Source organism: Ochotona princeps, chromosome 4 (assembly GCF_030435755.1).
Source record: "Ochotona princeps isolate mOchPri1 chromosome 4, mOchPri1.hap1, whole genome shotgun sequence".
Lineage (NCBI taxonomy): Eukaryota > Metazoa > Chordata > Mammalia > Lagomorpha > Ochotonidae > Ochotona > Ochotona princeps.
The window spans coordinates 8,053,548-8,072,074 of NC_080835.1; the positions used below are offsets into that span (position 1 = coordinate 8,053,548).

General features: G+C 41.0%; 1 protein-coding gene across 1 annotated transcript; it reads right to left on the reverse strand.

Annotated features, from left to right (window-relative positions):
- Positions 1 to 2,635: 2,635 nt before the first annotated feature.
- Positions 2,636 to 4,289, reverse strand: LOC101523804 (secretoglobin family 1D member 2-like). The gene is made up of 2 exons (XM_004596901.2): positions 4,149 to 4,289; positions 2,636 to 2,892 (listed from the first exon to the last, which is right to left on the reverse strand). The coding sequence occupies exons 1-2, from the start codon at positions 4,201 to 4,203 to the stop codon at positions 2,636 to 2,638; spliced, it is 312 nt and encodes a 103-aa protein (XP_004596958.2). The 5' UTR covers positions 4,204 to 4,289.
- Positions 4,290 to 18,527: the final 14,238 nt, after the last annotated feature.

An 18,527-nucleotide genomic window follows, 5' to 3' on the forward strand; every position in this document is an offset into this window, starting at 1 on the left:
GATATCTGATTTAATTTCAATTAGGGTTTGATTTGAGCTGGGGGAGACACTGAACAGACTACAAGGATGGCTGGAGGGATAAAAATGAAGGGATCCATGGGGAGGTGATGCTGTGTCTTGGAAAGGGGGAGACTTAATGACTCTTGAAAGAAAGGCTACTGTTGGTTGGCTAATCCCTCCACAATGATATCCTCACCCTAGTTTCTAGAAATTGTGACAGTTGCATTGCCTATATACAGAACTGTGTGCAGTTGTGACTAATTGAATAGTTTCCTAATAGAGATGTAGTGCTGGACATTCTGGTGCTTTCTAAATCCCAACCATAAATTTATGAGAATGATACTTGGGAACAAAATACTGATGCAATGAGGAAAGGGAAGGATCATAGAGGCTGGAGCTTGAGAACTGGCCCTGCATCTGGTAATTCCATTAGTCACCAGAAGTTTGTAGTGGTAAATAATAAATTCTCCCTTAAAGCCTTCATTTGTCCCTCATAGCCACTTAATTTCTGCAAACTGAAATGTATGAAGGGTAATGTGCTCTAAATCATTTCAGAATAAGATGTGCAAGATTCTTAACTTTAGAGTAAGCAGAAGTGTATTAGGTCTCTATGTTCTGTGAGTCAGGTGACTAGTCTGGGTTCTAATAGTCTGAAAGCAGCCTGTGGAATGAAGATGAGATTGGGAATGTTCAGATTGCAAGTATATTTTCTGCTACATGCTTTTAAAATTACTGATATAGTGGAAGGTTAAGCTTGTAATTATAAGGAGTTAAAAGTGTAGAAAGTAGAAAATAAAATTAAAATTAAAAAGAAGTGTGTGTGGTCTAGTGACTGCACAGGTTCATTCTCTGCTTTGCAGCACTAAGATCCCGTATAAGCACCAGTTTGTGTCCTGGCTTCTCCACTTCTGATCTGATTTCCTGCTACATGACATAGGTTCAACCCATATTGTAGAGTTGGTCCCAAAGCAGGGTGGCTGAAGACAACCAGGACATCACAGTGTGGTGTTGCAAGATGTGAATCATGGGACTGGAATGCCACTGAGATTGGGGGTGTGGCCGAGGACAACACCAGTGAGCCTGTTGGAGAAGCTCTTCAGACTTTAGCAGCATTTGGCGTACTGTTGGGTGGATGGGTGAGCTGTGGGTAAGGCAGAATAGTTGCAAGCTGAAATGCCTAAATTGAATTCTGAGCTCCAGATGTCCTTGGTGACAAAGTGGTGACTCTCCATGAAATTGATCGCGATCAACACCAAGGACTTAATCATTATTAACAGCTGCTGAATTTAATACCCATGGCTGTAGGGTAAAAAGGAGGCACTCAGAGAAATGCAAAGAAAATGATTTATTGAAACAAGACGTTGAAACCTTTACATATTGGGAGAAGACTAAGCTATCCTGCAGAGTTGATAGAAATCAAGATCAGACGTTTGTACCTCACAGGTCAACAGTCCCCCACAACTGCTTCCTGAAATTAAAAACAGAGGTAGAAGGAGAAAAGGCGTTATGAGTCACGCAGCTTCTATCAATGAGACAGCCTATTGTCAGAGTTTCTAAAAGATATTTTTGGATTATTAGAATTCAACAGAGTGGGGTGCCTGGGATATTAAAAGATAGACCTAGAGAATGGCCACAAAAGAAGCACACTAGCAAACCGAGTTTCTGAAGTAGGTCATACAAAAGGTAAATTTAAAATTGTGTTTCTTATGGTACAAGTCTGAAATATCACAGAGATCATTCATAATATGCTTTTGTGGTCAGCATCCTTTATACTTTCAGAGATGAGAGCTGAATGTGATTCTAGTTTCATATGTAAGAGGTAATGTTAAAAATAGGATGGAAGTGTTCAGGAATGATTTTCTCCTGTATTGCAGGTTTTGGGTCTTAACTGTTCCCTCCCAATGACTAAACAGGGCTGATAGAGTAAAATGAGGTGCTTTAGAATTGCACTCATTATCTTCCTGGCACCACATGCTAGGAATTCTGCCTCATGAGTCCTGACTACTAAGGGCCGGATGTCAGCATCTGTGGGTTTTTGTAGCTGAACTTTGCAGACTCACAGCAGCAACAGAGAGACCAAAAGACCCATTTATGATGACCTTCCCTGACAATGGCACAGGTAAGTGGTGCAGCTTCCCCAGGCAGTGCAGGAGACAAGGCAGCAGGGATATTTGGCATCACCTTGTCAAGGGATCAGCAGGTGTGAGGTCCTGGATCACAGATGCCGGTAGAGAAACCCAGCCAACCACCACCAGTTCTCACAGAGGAAGTGCCCAGTTCCCTCCTCTACTTCTGCTTTTCTGTTCAGCATCCCTGACACTGCTACATGGAACTGTGTGGAGTTGAGACAAACTGTGTGAGAGCAGCTCACTTCAGGGACTCTCCTAAGTCAAGAGGCAGCAGAACATGACTTTTCAGAATCCATGTGTGTACTCCAGGCTGTTTGCCTTCCCTGGATACGTTAAGGAACATGCCATCCAGGGAGATGACCCGAGAAAGAGGAGCAGGCCAGCACAGTAGAATGCCACGTGAAGCTGACTTTGATTTAGCATATGTCCTGGTGACATTTACCCTGTGGCAGGAATGGCCCTGTGCAAGATACCCTCAGCTGATTCTCTATTCCCTGTGCACTCCATTACAAGCTGATCTTATCACTCACTGCATAACCAAAGAGAGGCTCTATGTAAAACAAAAAAGAAATTACCAGTACTTCTGCAAATCGTTCTCTATCTGCCTTATCCATCTTATCAACACATCTTTTTACAAGAATTTTTGCCTCCACAGCTTCCGGAGGTGCATTGAATTTGGCAAGTGAGACCCGGAGTTGAGTTTCAGTGCCCAGTATGAAGATGTTGGCTTCCTTTACATATTCTGGACAGGCCGTTGCATCAGCTGGAGAACAAGAGCAGAAACACATATTCTGTGTGACACATTTTATTCTGACACAAACAGGCAGGCCCTCTATGATTTTGTTATTCCATCCCAGTAGTGTGAATGATCACAGAAACCGAGGAAATTGTAACTTCCTGGAGTTTACACAGCAAGAGACACAACTGAGACCAGAAGAGGAACTTCTTTAAGTGTTTCTTTTTTCATTCAGCATGATAAAAATATTATCCTAAAGTTTCACCCATCTGTGGAAATTGGATAGTCTAAAATTCAGTTGTATTTATATGTTTAATAGTTCAGCAGACATGGATTCAAGAAAACAGCAATTGGGGGTCAATTGGGGGATGTGGAGATTGAAAGGGGGTGAGAGTCTGAGCACAGTTGCAGCAGTGTGAATCTGGAGGAGGGCGTGGGAAATCATGCATCCTGTGGGGAGGAGGGATATTCTGAGACTAAGTGAAAGGAGCTCAGATTATGCCAAAGGATGTTTACACAGCTAAACACTAAAGTTTATTGAGAGAATTAGTCTTCCCTCAGGTGAGCAATTTTGCCATACGTGGTGATATGCCCTTTCATTAGAGAGGAATTCTCAGAATTCTCTAATTGGAACAATGGCAGATCTGAAAGAACTGTTTTTTCTTATCTGGATTCCCTAGTGCCTCAAAGCTTTGAAAAAACCTGCATGTTTATTTAAAGATTGAGAGACAACTTGGACTTTTCAGCTTGGGAGCTCTGCAGAGATTCCGCTATAACAAGCCACGACTTTGAATTTGTTATCTAAGAATCTGCAGGCCTTCTTAAAGACACCTGCATATCCCTGGAGTGAAAAATAATGGATCAACACACATAGTCACTTCATGACTGCAGAAGAACTCAGCATCCTGACTCTTAATCTAACTCTATCGTGGTGTTAGAAACATGAGGGGAAATGAAGGTCTTTAACAGGATAAGCATTCGCCTAAGGTCAAAGTTCTGGAAGGTTGCAGAGGCCAGCCTTCCACCCAGACCTCCCACTGCAGTCTGCTGCTGCGCGAGTGACATTCTAGTCTGACTTCCTGAAGTTTGTGGAACTGATTTTCTTGTTGAAATTCCTAGGTACTGAAAAAATGCAAAGTCATCATGTATGACTTTGAGTTATGTTATGAGCCTAAGGGATGACTTTAGAATTGTCATCTATTCCAGACTCCCTACCCACTACAATCACAATCACCTGAGTTGCAGAGAAATGTCTTACAAAAGTCATCTCAAATGGTACTCACCATCATAGAAGCAAAGGGCAAGAGTGATCAAGAGGAAAGACGCCACCAGCTTCATGGTGCTGTTTTTTGCTTTGAGCTGTCCCTTTAGAAAATGAGTAGGGAATTGTCCTCCACTGCAGGAACAGTAGTGCCACTAGGATAGAGGGCTATTTGTACCTGTGAGCCTCACTGGTCCTGCCCACAGAGACGTGTGGCCAGTCACAAGGCTTGGCTTGCAGTCTTCCTTACTCAGGGAGGGCCAATGACAGTTAACAAGATTCAGCCCCACACCCTCCCTGGAAGCAAAAGAACAGCCCTAGGGAACTCTGTCCCACCTTCCAGGTGTGCACAGGGTTCCCAGAAACTTCATGTGGAGGCCCATTTTCCTTTTGATATTTTGATTGTTATATCTCTTTAAAATTTGTCAGGGAAAACCACATCTGTGTTCTGCTAACAATAGGATAATAGGAGAGGGCACAGAATGTAGGATAACAAAGAAACAGAAGACCACCTGTTTCCCCCACGAGCCTGTGGAACATCTCACCTCTTGTGTTTCACTTGTACATTGATCCAGAGAGCTCCCTTTTCTCACTGTGTATCACTACTTTGCTCACATAGCTACCTTACATGGTGGTTGAAATATCTCATTTCAGGAGACCTGCTTGGTGTGAAAACTACTGCCCCTCATGTCTTTGCTACCCTCATGCCTTCCAAAGCCAGGTGTGTAAAGTGTGTTGTGGGGATATTGCAGAATTTAACATCCTTTTTTCGGCAAGAGTAAGTCAAGGTAGTAACAAGCCAGAAGGCATAGTTAGGAGTTCTGGAGGCTCCCACACCTCATGTTCACTGAAATGTTGTGAAAATTCAGTCTAGTATCACTTGACAAAAGTCAGAAATTATTTGAAAGACTCATACCTCTAGGGAGCCATTTGTGTAGACTGAGCAAAGTGGCTTCTGTACAGCCATTTACAGGGTGTCTGTACCCAGTGTAACCCCTCATAGCTGCAGCATCCTCCAAGCTTTGCAGAGGCCAAGGAAGGTTATCAGACCTCATGCCCAGTGTCCCATTATTTTCCAGATAACAACGCAGTGATCTCAGAGTTACCATGAGAGTCTTACAGCTCTGTTGAGTCTGGAATAATCAGTTCACTAAGAGAAAAATAGATGAAATTGATCTTTGCTTATGTTCATCAAGGAGAGAGCGTTAATTCATGCACCCAACACCCCTGATAGTAAACCAGCACCCCTGATATGAAACTGTGTATGATGGCAACTGTAGAAAACTGTGAAAAAAAGAAACAGTGATAGGACAAGATAAAAAAGTATGATATCAAGGGCAGGAGGAGAGGAGAGAAATGGGACAAGCACAGTGGGATTTAGGGCAAGGACATTCACTGAGATCTCATAATTTGACCCTATAGAATGCATTATTCACTTTCCCAAAGGCACAGAACATTTTCCCTGGAACAAATGGTAATTGTAGCATTGCATCTTATGTCTCATTGTAGGTTCAGTAGTTATTGTACAAATACCGTTCTGATGGAGAATGTGTGGAAGGCATTGAATGGGTGTAGCAAAGGTCTACAAGATATTTCTGTGCTTTCTATTCTATTTAGCTGTGATTACAGCTTTGTTTTATCAAGTAGTCTGCTCCTCAATGTGGTAGGAAATGTATTTGCCATATTTTTTCCAATAAAAATGCATCTTAAAACATAAATGAGAGAATGAGTTCATATTGATGCACATGTTTAACAGAAACCAGAATCTACAACAGTCAACCGGGAATCTATTACAAAGAAAAACCATTTATGTCAGCTGAAAGAGAATTCTCATAAAAATCAATTAAATTTCTAATGATAAACAATTATTGTGCCATAGCTGAGTGGGGAAAAGGGCACTATTGAAAATAGTAAGAATAGCGGGACTTAGACATATGGAAATATAGGAGATAGAATTACGTAGGCATTTAAGAGAAAATCATTAACTGTTACTTGTGGATGTAAGAGTGAATCATAGAAGCACAAGTCTTTGCTGTAGAGAATCTTTAGAAATTTGATGATGTCTATTATTTTGAAATTATTCTCATAGCTCTGTGTCTATCAGCATTCTAACAGCGTGGTTCAATGCTGAATTCTCAGCTCTAAATAACAAATTGTGTCTTTCCAAGTTAGCATGTTGACCAAGGAGTGAGGAGAAATACAACTTTGACCCAGAAGAATTCAGACTATATTCAACTCTGATTCTTTTTTTTTTTTTATTGATTACATTGCATTATGTGACACAGTCCCATATGCACTGGGATTCCCCCCTCTACCCCCCCGTGGTGGATTCCTCCACCTTGTTGCATTACCACAGTTCAAATTCAATTGAGATTCTTTCATTGCAAGCATCTACCAAGCATAAAGTCCAGCATCTTATTGTCCAGATAAGTTCAACGGCTTCTTAGGTAAACCCTCTCTGGTCTGAAGGTAGAGCCGGCAGAGTATCATCCCGATCAATTAAAAGCCCCGACATTACGTCAGTAACAATTTATAACATTATGGAATTAGTTGACATGGTATTGAGTAACCAATATGATAAAAGAGAAAAAAATGCGAGTTCTGAACCACATCCTGTGACTACTTCATTGACATTTCAATTATTAGTTTATATACAACTGGGTTCTGTATACCTTAACATGGCTATAGATTACTATTCAGCTGTCTCAGGTCTATTTTAATTTTAGTATTCAGCGGTTTATAGCGTTGAAGCATGACTTTGCTGAACCTGGCTGTTTTTCGGGTAGTCTAACTCTATAATTCTAACAAGACATATGTCAACAGTTTAGGTGGACAGTTTTAGGAGGGGTGTGCAGAGAAATCTTCCATACCCCAGTGAGGAGTAGCTAATCTTTGTGTCCCACCCAGTGAGTTATAAGTGCTTTCCCGCTGGCCATTTCCTGTCTGTTTCTAAGCTTTCCTTGTTGTTCTCTGTCTATCTATTCTAGTTTTTGTGTTTGTTTGTTTTGAGGGGTTGCTGGAGTGATCCTGATGGTCATTACGAGAGAGGATGGGGACCCAAAGTCAGAACCAGGCAAGGACCCGAGAAAGCTCCTCTCCCTAGTCCTGAAGAAAGTTTACTGTTCTTCTGTTTCTGTGGACCGCTCAGTGCTCCTGGTTGTCATCCGATGACCTTAGATCCTTCAAAGCAGGATTTGGACTTCTTCCATCCCATGTGGTAGATCCAAATGGGGGTCGGTGACCTCAGAGTTCTTGGCCTCCGAAGGCACTCAAATTCCCTGTGGTCTCCTTGGCAGTTGGGATGTAGTCCTTGGTGCTCTTACTGAAAGTCTTTGGTGAGGATCTGGGAGTCTTCAGGGTTGGAATACAAGCCTCCTCCTGTCTGCCTGCTTCACTTTGGGGTCCCCCCTGCTCTGTGCATATGACCTCCTGTTAAGAGGTTGTCAGGATCGCTCTTGATTCCCCCCATATGCCTTTGTAGTTTTACTATTGTTTAATGCTGATTCGAGTCTGTTGTCTATGAGTTACCAGATACGATCCTGATAGGTTATACTTCCCGTCTTCGTCACAACTTCTAGGGTGATGTAAGATTTTTCTGCTCTCCCTCCCCATTTCCGGGTAGCACAGGGCCTTAGAAGTCTATTAGGTTTTACAATTCTTTGATGTAGATCATAAGCAGTCTGACTCATATCGATTGTTGGTTCATTGGTTACTTCACAATATCTTATTGTATGAGATATTGGATGTTTGGTTTGAAATAATATTACTGTTTTTCGGATTGACATCATTTCATAACAGCCACATCAACACCACCACCACCAACATCAACAACAAATTATATCACCCTGAAAAAATAATGCACCGCTGAGTAACCAACACATGTGTGACAAAAAAGGAAACACAGAAGTCTCTTGGGAAACATGATGCCATCGTATACTTCATGAGCACGGGATGAATTCTATTAGAGAAAAGAGATTATTTGGAACAACCAAACTGAAATAAAAACATTAAATTACATGGGATACAGCCAAAAAAGCAAACAGACAATCAAAAAAGTAGTATAGATTGGAGTGTTGGAGTTACACTTTCCATGTTGGCTTCCTTATATGAGAGAGAATATATGGTATTTGTTCTTTTGTGATTGACTCATTTCACTGAGCATAATGGTTTCTAGGTGAGACCACCTTGTTGTAAATAGAATAATTTCATTCTTCTTAATAGCTGAAAAACATTCCATGGAGTAAATGAACCAAAATTTCTTTAACCACTCTTCCTTGGACACACATCTGGTTTGTTTCCATGTCTTTGCCATTGTAGATTGTACTGCTGTAAATTTAGGATTACAAATCCCCTTCTCACATGCAGATCTCACTCCTTTTGGGTATATTCCTAAGAGCGGAATAGCTGGGTCATATGGCAGGTTTATTTGCAATTTTCCACGCATTCTCCATACTGATTTCCACAGTGGTTGTACTAGCCTACACTCCCACCAACAGTGAAGGAGGGTGCCTTTCTCCCCACATCCACACCAGCAGATGTTATTATTCGAGTTCTGAATGTAGGCCAGTCTCACTGGAGTTAGGTGGTACCTCAAGGTGGTTTTCATTTGTATCTCTCTGATGGCTAGGGAGTCTGAGCATCTTTTCAACTCTGATTCTTAATAAGGAGAGTTAGCAAAATACTTTTTCTCAGGACCTTTGAAATGATAATCCGTAAATCATAAATGTATGTAAACAGAGTTTGTGATTTAAAAGAGGACAAAAAAATAACAGCGTCAAGTCTAGTATCAGCCATTATGATTCCCAGGAAAGGAAAAATATAGAACTTAAACCTTAAAAGATATCACTTAAATGCCAACATAAATTATTGAACTGAATGTGATCTGTCAGTAAGAAATGTTTGTTTATCCTAAATGGCAGCAAAACATGTGTGTAACTTGAGTGTGGTTTCAATGGCATTGATCTTAGTTAACCTGAGATAATCAACTTTAATACCTTAATTTATTTGGTAAATTCCAAGTGATTGTTATCATCATATAAAATCCCTAGTAAGGAGTACCAAAGCTAAGTTTGTAAGTGGGAGTTTGGAGAGATAGATGTTAATTATTTCCAAGTTCCTGAAGTCCCTGGCACTTCTTCCTCAGCCTGGTGTGTTATGTTTGATGACCCATGTCCTTTGCCTTAGGTTAATCCTAGGGATTATCTAAAATTTGCTCATCAGCCCTGTAAACATATTCCTGGCTCATGAAATCTTTGAAAATTTTCACTCCACAATCCTAAAGCTGCCTAAGGCATTCCACCTAAAACTGTACTATGGTGTCATGGTTCTTGTTGCAGACTTTGTATTGTCAGCCTTTCAACTTATCCAAAAAGGAAGCTTTGTTGCTATCCATCTGAATAATAAAGCAGACCTAAACTCTAAAAATCACATTGTATAAATATGTACAAACTAATTAAAGGTCTGTTTTATAGTACAGTAAATGTTTTTCTTTGTCTAGTGGCTTCCTTTCCTTGCATACACTAAAAGCAAAGGTAGCAAAATAGCATTTGCAGGAAGATAGGAAAAATAAAGAATATAGCTCAGGCTAATATGAAGAATTAGTTGAGCTTGCTATCATTAGACTTAACCATTTCTCAACTGTCAGTTGATAATACAACTTTTTTCTAGTATTTTCTAAAAGGAAAAATATTATCATATTAGAAAAATAAAATACAATTAATCATGGACATGCAATATGTTAAAATAGCTCATTTTAATCATATTGTGATAGTTTATCAATATATTCAGAAAAATGAAATACATATGTTGATATACTTATCCAAAACAATAGACATTCCAGCAGTGTACAAATCAATAATATACCTGCTTAAGATGTGTTCATTTGTTTGAAAGGTGGAGTTACAGAAAGAGAGTGAGAAACACAGTGAAACTTTCCGTTTGCTGATTCACTTCCCAAATGGTTACAATGACCAGAGCCAGTCTAAAACCATGAGCCAAGGACTTCTTCCAGGTTCCCATTGGAGGGATGCAGAGGCCCAAGCACTTGGGCCATCCTCTAAAGCCTCCAGTGCTTTAGCAGGGAGCTGGATTGAGCAATGTATCTTAACTGAGCAGCATCATGAATCATTGTACTACTTCTTCCCTCCACATTAAATCCTACAGTACCTAGGAAATTCCTTCCCTAAACTTAATCCAGGAAATAAGCTGATGGAGTACCATCTTATCACCCCTCATAGACCAATTGTCAACAATCCCTAACAAAACTATTGTATGCTCAAGATACATGCTCAAGGTGGAATTGCAAAGTAAGACTCATGGTATTGGAAAGGTCATTGAATATCTGAGATTCTTTCCTTTCATTGTTCATCATAACATATCATGACCAATGGTCCTAGGATAATACTAATTTCTTTTTCTGTACCACAGAAAGAAAAATGGAAAATTCCAAAAAAGTTGCTTTTGCTCCTGAGTTTTCCAGATGAAGTTTTCCAGCATGTGCAATGCTCTGCTTTTGCTGTTCAGAACACCGAAAGTTAGTCCTTGAAGCATTTGAAACATATCTTAGGTTTTGGGGACCCTTTGCCCACCTGTTGCCTTTGAGTATCCTCATGTTCAGCCATAGCCTGTACACACAGAGTTGTGATGGCCTCATTCTCTGGAAAGCCAATGCTATTTTAAGACAGGTTCCCTCAGTGCAATGCAATGCTGTTCAATGTGGTATTTGAAAAAAAAGTTCAAAATAACATAGTATTCCAGAGACATGAACAGTTAAACAACTGTACACTGTTGTATAACTGTACATGGTATGTTATCCCATTTGCCTTGGTAATACTATTTTAAAAAATACTTTATTTTCAGTATGTTTCCATAGTTGAGAGGGACACATGTCCATGTGGACCTCTGAATAGGGCAGGAGGGTCATGGCAGGAGAAAGGTAGGTAGGACACATGTTTCAATTATTTTTTTTCTCCTATGTCCACAGTGGAGGAAGAGGAGCAGGTCACTTCTTATCAATCTACATCAGCACCCCAAATTGGGGATTGTCATTTGATGATGCTTTAGAAACCCCATTGTGGGGAAGAGTGCTTTGAGGGTGTTACTTGAGAGGTTTTTGATAGTTCTTTGAAATTGTTTTTTATTTCTCCAAAATTAAGAAAACCTGTCCAAGGTCTATCAATTGACAAAGTACACATTAGTGCACATTAGTGCATCCATAGACCCAGGAACATGTTGTGAAGCTTGTATATTAGAATTGTCCAACCTGTTCCACTTGCTATCCTTTGATGAGGTAGTGAACATCCCCTGCTGGCATAGATGAGCTGGCTGTCATGTCCTCTGTGTGGATCTGGGCATGCTGTCTATTCTCATGTGCCAACAGGTGCCACTGCCTTGTCTAGCCATGGTTCTCTTATGTCCTAGTGGGTGCTGTGTGTGACTCAGCCTAGCCCAGCCACACACGCCCCCATCCCAATTTTACACGCACTAGCAGGTGGCCAGTGATGGTATTTAGCACATGGGTGGGTGCCTTGGTCCAACCCACACATGCCCTCTGATTTCCCCCCTCTAAACTACTCCATCTCAGTTCCTTTGCCTCCTGCCAGTTCTGTGGCCCAATCCATGCAATATCCCAGAAGTCATCCCTTGCCTGTCAAACAAACCTTCAGTTTTTCCCACTCTAGGACCTCTTCCTTGGGTAATGAGCAGTCCCCTAATGCTGCCTGGGGACTTGGATGGCATGTCTTATTCTGACACTCCCTATCTTCTCCACATACGCACTGATATAGTTAACGCAAGTTTGACATCACTCAGGCCCAGAATGTCTGCTAGCTACTGGCTGCTTTTGTTCCACTGTAACACCTAGGTACAAGACAACCTAAGCAGTTGCCTGCTGCTGGGGTGTAATACTATTTTGTGGTTCAGTTCTACTCAACGAATACTCAGGATAAGGGTCCTATTTTATGAAGTCTGTGTTGCTCAGGTAGGCAAGTCTAAACATGAAATAGCACATACACTACTATACCACATGGAGTTTCAAGAAGGTCACAATCAAATACAGTAACAAGGCAGTGAATAAGAAGATGTTCCCAAGAGAAGATAATGAAAATAGCCAACATTTATATAAAAAGATGCTTTTTATCAGGAGCCATTAGGAAAGTACAAGTCAAAATGTTAGAATGTTAGAATGGCTATTATCAAAATGGACCGTAAGCAATGTGGGAGAAAGATCTCTTATAGTCTGATGGTAGAAATGTAAATGAGTACAGTTAATCTGGAAAACAATAAGGAGAGTTCTTATAGTTTTACAAGTAGAGGTGCCATGATGGTGTAGCCAGCTAATCCGTATGAGTGCTGGATCATGTCCCAGTTGCTCTACTTCCAATCCAGCTCTCTGTTTATGGCCTGGGAAAGCAGCAGAGGATGGTCCAATTCTTTGGGCCCCTGCACCCACTTAAGAAACCCAGAAGAAGCTCCTGGCTCCCAGCTTTGGAATGGTTCAGTTCTGGCTGTGGCCATTTAAGGAGTAAGCCAGCAGACAGAAGACCTGAAAATCAATAAAATCTTTTCTGAAAAATATTGCAAGAAGTACATGATCCAGAAATCCCACTTCTGTGTACATGTTCAAAAGACATTGTGTCAAGGAGTTATCTATTCCAACTTGTCTACTGTAATAAAGAATAAATTTTATTGTGTGTATAGTGCACAATAACCAAGACATAGAATTAAACATAATGGAATTGATTTCATCATAAAAGAATAAGTCCCTGTTTTGTGCAACAAAATGGGAGGAAGCAGAGGCGACCATGTTGAATGAAGTAAGTCAGGTGACAAAGACAGAAATTGCAAGCTCTCTCTCATATATTGGAGCTAATAAAGAAAAATCATGAACACAGAGTATTGGTTACTAATAAGATGAAGTTTTGATGAAGAAGCCATAGCAGTGCGAGATGACTCTCTGGCTTTCCTCAATACTTTTCTCTGTTATGGTCAGTGTTACATCTACTCCTGCTTGCTTGTAGGATTCATGGCTTGCGTTTACAACTAACAGTTTATGTCAGATATTCTCTCCTTTTCAAAATCCTTCTTTTTGGCATCTGTAATCCTTAGTGATACCTGTAAATATCTTCTATATATGGAACACAGCTGTCACAAATGCCAGGATGTGAGATGATTTTCATGGATAAGGAATCCATCAGTCAATGCACAAGTAGTTTCCTTCTGTATCTAGCTACTTGCTCACAGAACCATATGATCTCCAATTTCTTTACCTTCCATTGCCGGAGGTGCAGCCACCTGTTGAATTTGGAAGTCAGAAGCTGAAGATGAGAATTTGCCATGTGATTTAGAGAAATCCTGGTGCCACCAAGGCCATCTCCCTGAGAACTCTCCCTTAGTTGCCTATATAGGCAATGACAGCTGGGCATTGCCACTTACTCTTTAGTGTCAGCACTGTAAATATAATCATGTTATAGTTTCATATCCTAAGATTATCCTTCAGGAGCACGCCCTACAGAGTGTGGAATGGGACTTCATGAGATAGATGCCTCAAAGGGTGCTGGAAGGAGGGGAATTAGGAATCATGGTTTAAACATCACAACGTTTCTCTTTTGAATGATGATCATTTTCTGGACATGGATCCTGTGTCAAGACACTGAATTCTGTTAATGACACTGAATTTTACATTGTAAAATGTTATAATGATTTATTTTGTGCTATGTACATCCTTTGGACTCAGAGAAAAGGCTGCAGGACTCTCGAGGTCTGAAGGCAATGGGACTCTCACTGAAACGAGGAACCACAACTGTAATCTAACTCCGTTTGTCCTCCCTATACCTGCTGGCCCCCTAAAACAGCACTTTTCAAGGTGTCTAGACCTGTGATCACCTTATGTACTGTTATTTTGTGGAAAATGTTACTTATTCTAGAAATTCTGGTTCAAAAATCAGAAATTTGGGTTTGTTAAGTAGGCAATATTGACTTACACAGGATCTGTTGGCTCTGCCCATAGAGCTATCACCATGACTGCTGGGTAAGTGGTTCCTCTGCACAAATAGTATCAATTTCTGCTGAGCCTCACCCTTCCAGTACGTCCTCTGCTCTTGACTTGTTATCAGATTTTTTATAGTAGGTTCTCCATTGTTTATAAAATTCAGAAATTTGTAGCTTTGAAGATAACAAGAAATAAGATAATACATTGTAATTATGTGTAATTCCCAGAAAGTGGTAAAAGCTGCAAGAACAAAGCAGCCACACACACACACACACACACACACATAAATGAAGTGACATACTGATGAGAGGGTCTGCCGTCACAGTGTGAGGCAAATGGGGCTGAAGCTGAAGTGTGGATGTATTGAAGATGATGTCTGAGGAAAAGCACCTGGGAATAAGTGACACAGACGGAAGCAAATACTGAGGATGAGTGTAGAAAACAATAATCGTCAAGGTCAAGTAGACTAAGAAAAATGACCCGACAGGATTAAGAGAATAAATCGCAGCCTTATATGAGAGAAATGTCAGCCAAGTTTGATTAGGCACAAGCTGCATGTAGTAAAGGTAAGAGAAATAAATACGGCTTTGATTTTCCAAACAGAAATGAAAGTGGGAGCCACGGAATTCTCTCTGAGTGCGCTGTTTGCTGTTCGGATTACTTGTGGCATCTCTGTGTGCATCATCAGCTGGAGCTTTGGTTATTCTGTTTGGGAACACACTTGATTTTGGAAGAAGTTAAAGTGGGGGTGGAGGTTTGTACTTAAGTGAATAGTTTCACACAACAGATTGGACATGGTGTCCTTTAGTCCCAAGTCAAGTGAAAGACAACAATAATGACAAGGGAAGTCATCTACCTACCCAGAACTTATGGGCACTCTTTATGGTTCCCTGGTTATTAGGGACTTGTCCTGTGACCTACAGAGCCCACAGATTCTCACATTTCTCCCATGGTATATATTTGTAAATTTGGTTCTACCACGTTATGGGAGTTTGCAAAGTCTAGAATTAGTAGACTTTGGCAAGGACTCTGGGGTTGCAGAAATCCTGCTTGGCTGTGAGATGCCTGTAGTTCAAGGCTTTAAAGTCCCTCTTGGAGTAGCTCTTCTGTGCCTCAGACCAAACCTGGTGCTGGAAGTTCATGGCCATGTTGCTCAGTTCTCAGTAAAATGTTACCACATTGTGGCATTGTGGGTGTGAGCCTAACAATGCACCAGAACTCTGCAAAAAAGTTGACTTCCCTCCACCAAAGATTAGTTTCCCACTTGTAGTGCAAAGGAGTTGGAATTGCGTCATAAGAACACATGAGAATCCTCCAAAGCGTCAATGAACATGGGGAAGCACTTGATATACCCTTACTTCTGAAGTGGAGAAAGAAGAGACTGCAACCTTCAATGGTATGTCCACAGCTACGAAAAATGAATGCCTCTCTTCCATGATGCACACAGAAGAAATACATGGTCACGGTTTATCTTTGCTTACTGACTCCTATGTTGAAAGAGACCCACCTGCTTCGGAGTCTCAAAGAGACTCGAACACACACTTTAAAATGCCTGGATGGAACAGAGAGCTGTGCAGACATGTGGTTTAAGTAATTGCATCCTCCAGGGGTGTTCCTATTGTGACAGGATATTCCCATGGCACCTAAGGAATGTGATAGCCTGGGAGATGTGATAGCCTGGGAGGCTGCACTCTGTTGGGTCACATTACTGTATGTTCTAGAGTCCTTACCAGCGAGGCTGTGGGTGACACAGGGATCATATGGGACGACACAGACCACCTGTGTCCATATACCAGGTGTGCCTTGTGCTGATTTTGAGGCACCACGTAGAATTAACTCCCTGTGCATCTTTTGTTTTGGACACAATGGTAATTTTCTGTGAATTCTAAAAGAGTTAAAATGTTTTATATACCTGGCACATAGTAGCTTTGATCAAAATATTAGCCATAGCTGTTATTTTTGTATAATAGGAAGTGTATTTAGGGTAAAGCACCCAGGACAACTAGTACTATTAACTCGTCACTCCCTTTACATAGTCCAAATATTTGAGAATTTAAACTTTTAAATATTTACTTATTTAGTTAGTTAAAATGCCAAGTCTTGAGAGAGAGAGAGAAAGAGAGCGAGAGAACAAGCGAGAGGGAGATTTTCCAGTTCACTCTTTTTTTTCCCTCCTTTTTTTAAAAACATATTTTTATTGCATTTCATTTTTTTAAAATTAATTACGTTGCATTATGTGATACATTTTTTATGCACTGGGATTCCCCCGCCCCTCCTCACACCCTCCCCCCATGGTGGATTGCTCCACCTTGTTGCATTTCCATAATTCAAATTCAGTTGACATTCTTTCATTGGAGGTATTTACCAAGCATAAAGTCCAGCATCTTATTGTCCTGGTAAGTTCAATGGTTTGTTGGTGAGACCATCTCTGGTCTGAAGGTAGAGCCGGCAGAGTCTCATCCCAATCAACTAAAAACCCCAACATAATATTTCCAACCATTTACAACATTGTGACATTAATTGACAAAACTAGAATAGATAGAGAACAACAAGGAAAGCTTAGAGACAGACAGGAAACGGTCAGTGGGGATGCACTTATAACTCACTGGGTGGGACACAAAGATTAGTTACTCCTCACTGGGGTATGGAAGATTTCTCTGCACACCCCTCCTAAACATGCTCACCTAAACAGCTGACATATATCCTGTTAGAATTATAGAGTTAGACCACCTGAAAAACAGCCAGGTTCAGCGAAAACATGCTTCAATGCTATAAACTGCTAAAGACTAAAATTAAAATAGGCATGAGACAGCTGAATAGCAATCTATAGCCATTTTAAGGTGTATAGAACACAGTTGAATATAAACCAAAATTGAAATGTCTATGAAGAAGTCACAGGTTGTGGTTGAGAACCTGCATTTTCCTAGTAACATATTAGTTAATCAATACCATGTCAATTAATGTCACAGTTCACTCTTTGTCCGAATGGCCATATCAGGCTGGGCCAAGCCAAAGTAAGGAACCAGGAAATCCATCCTGTTCTCCCATATTGGTGACAGGAGCCCAAGTCTTTGCACAATCATTTGATGCTGCCGAAGCCAGGAACCTGGAGTCTCTTCCAGGTCTCCTATGTGGGTGCAAGGGTCAAAAGCTTTGGGCCATCTTTGACTGCTTTCCCAGGCTGCAAGCAGGAAGCTGGATGGGAAGTGGGGCCGCCAGAATCAGAACTAGCGTCCATATGGGAACTCAGCTTGTGCAACATGATGACTTCAGCTGCTAGGCTACCACAATAGGCCCTTGAAGGAAATTTTTTTGACAGGATTTCATTCTTTATTTAAAAAAAATGGTTCCATAATATTCCATTATGGTTACCCGTTTATCCAGCCATGAATACCTAGGTTGATTCTCCACCTTAATGCTCCAGCGAATCTGGGAACATGGGTATTTCCCTCATAAGCTAATTTCATTTCCTTTGGCTAAATACCCAGAAGAGAGAGAACTGGGTCATATGGCAGATCCACTTTTGTAGAACCTCCATACTGTTCTCCATAGTAGTTACACTGATTTGCATGCCTATTCATAGTACATAGAATTCTCTTTTCTCCACATACTCCTCAGCATCTGTTATTTTTATCTTTGATAACCATTCCAAGCAGAGGGAAAGGATATCTCCTGGTACATACTTTTTTCTTTTCTTTTCTTTTTTTTTTTTTTTTTTTGCTTTGCCTCTTACAGCAATATATATACATATATTTTACAATCTTGACATAATTAGGGTAAAAGGGTCAAGCGATACAGGAAGATGGACAAAACAATCAGTTCCGTATTGTTTCCTTAATATATCTGATGTAAAAGGGGATTTTAAGGGAGAAGCCCCACCCAGTCTCCCACCCACCCCAGGTCCCAGATGTGGGGCATGCTCTGAGGGTCTTGCTTAAGTGGTTTTGATAGTTTAACAGTTTTGAATTGCTACCACTCTCACCACTAGAAGCATGATGAGGTCACTGAAGAATCCACTGATCGACATAGTCCATCATAGAGTCTCCATTTGCCCAGTTTTTCATTGCCAACAGATAGCTGAAATGGTTGATTAACTTGTTCTGTCCTCTGTCTTTTGATGGTTAGGGTTCTGGGTCCGGCAGTTCGATTGGGGAGATCCCCAAAGAAACTTTATCTGAGATGTTCCCAGACCAGATTCTTGTATGTACTAGCAAGCACGGGGCCCAGCACAGTCCATCACGCCGGTCAGCTGGTGGTTTCAATTGCTGGGTTGGTTCTGCTTCCATCCATGTCTTCCACTGGAATCAATGGGTGTTTGCAGTCCAGCCTGGTTCTGCCCGGCGCATACTCGGCCCTCGCATAAACTAGTGGGAAATGCAGCCTAGTCTGAGCGACCCACAATAACCCCCACCA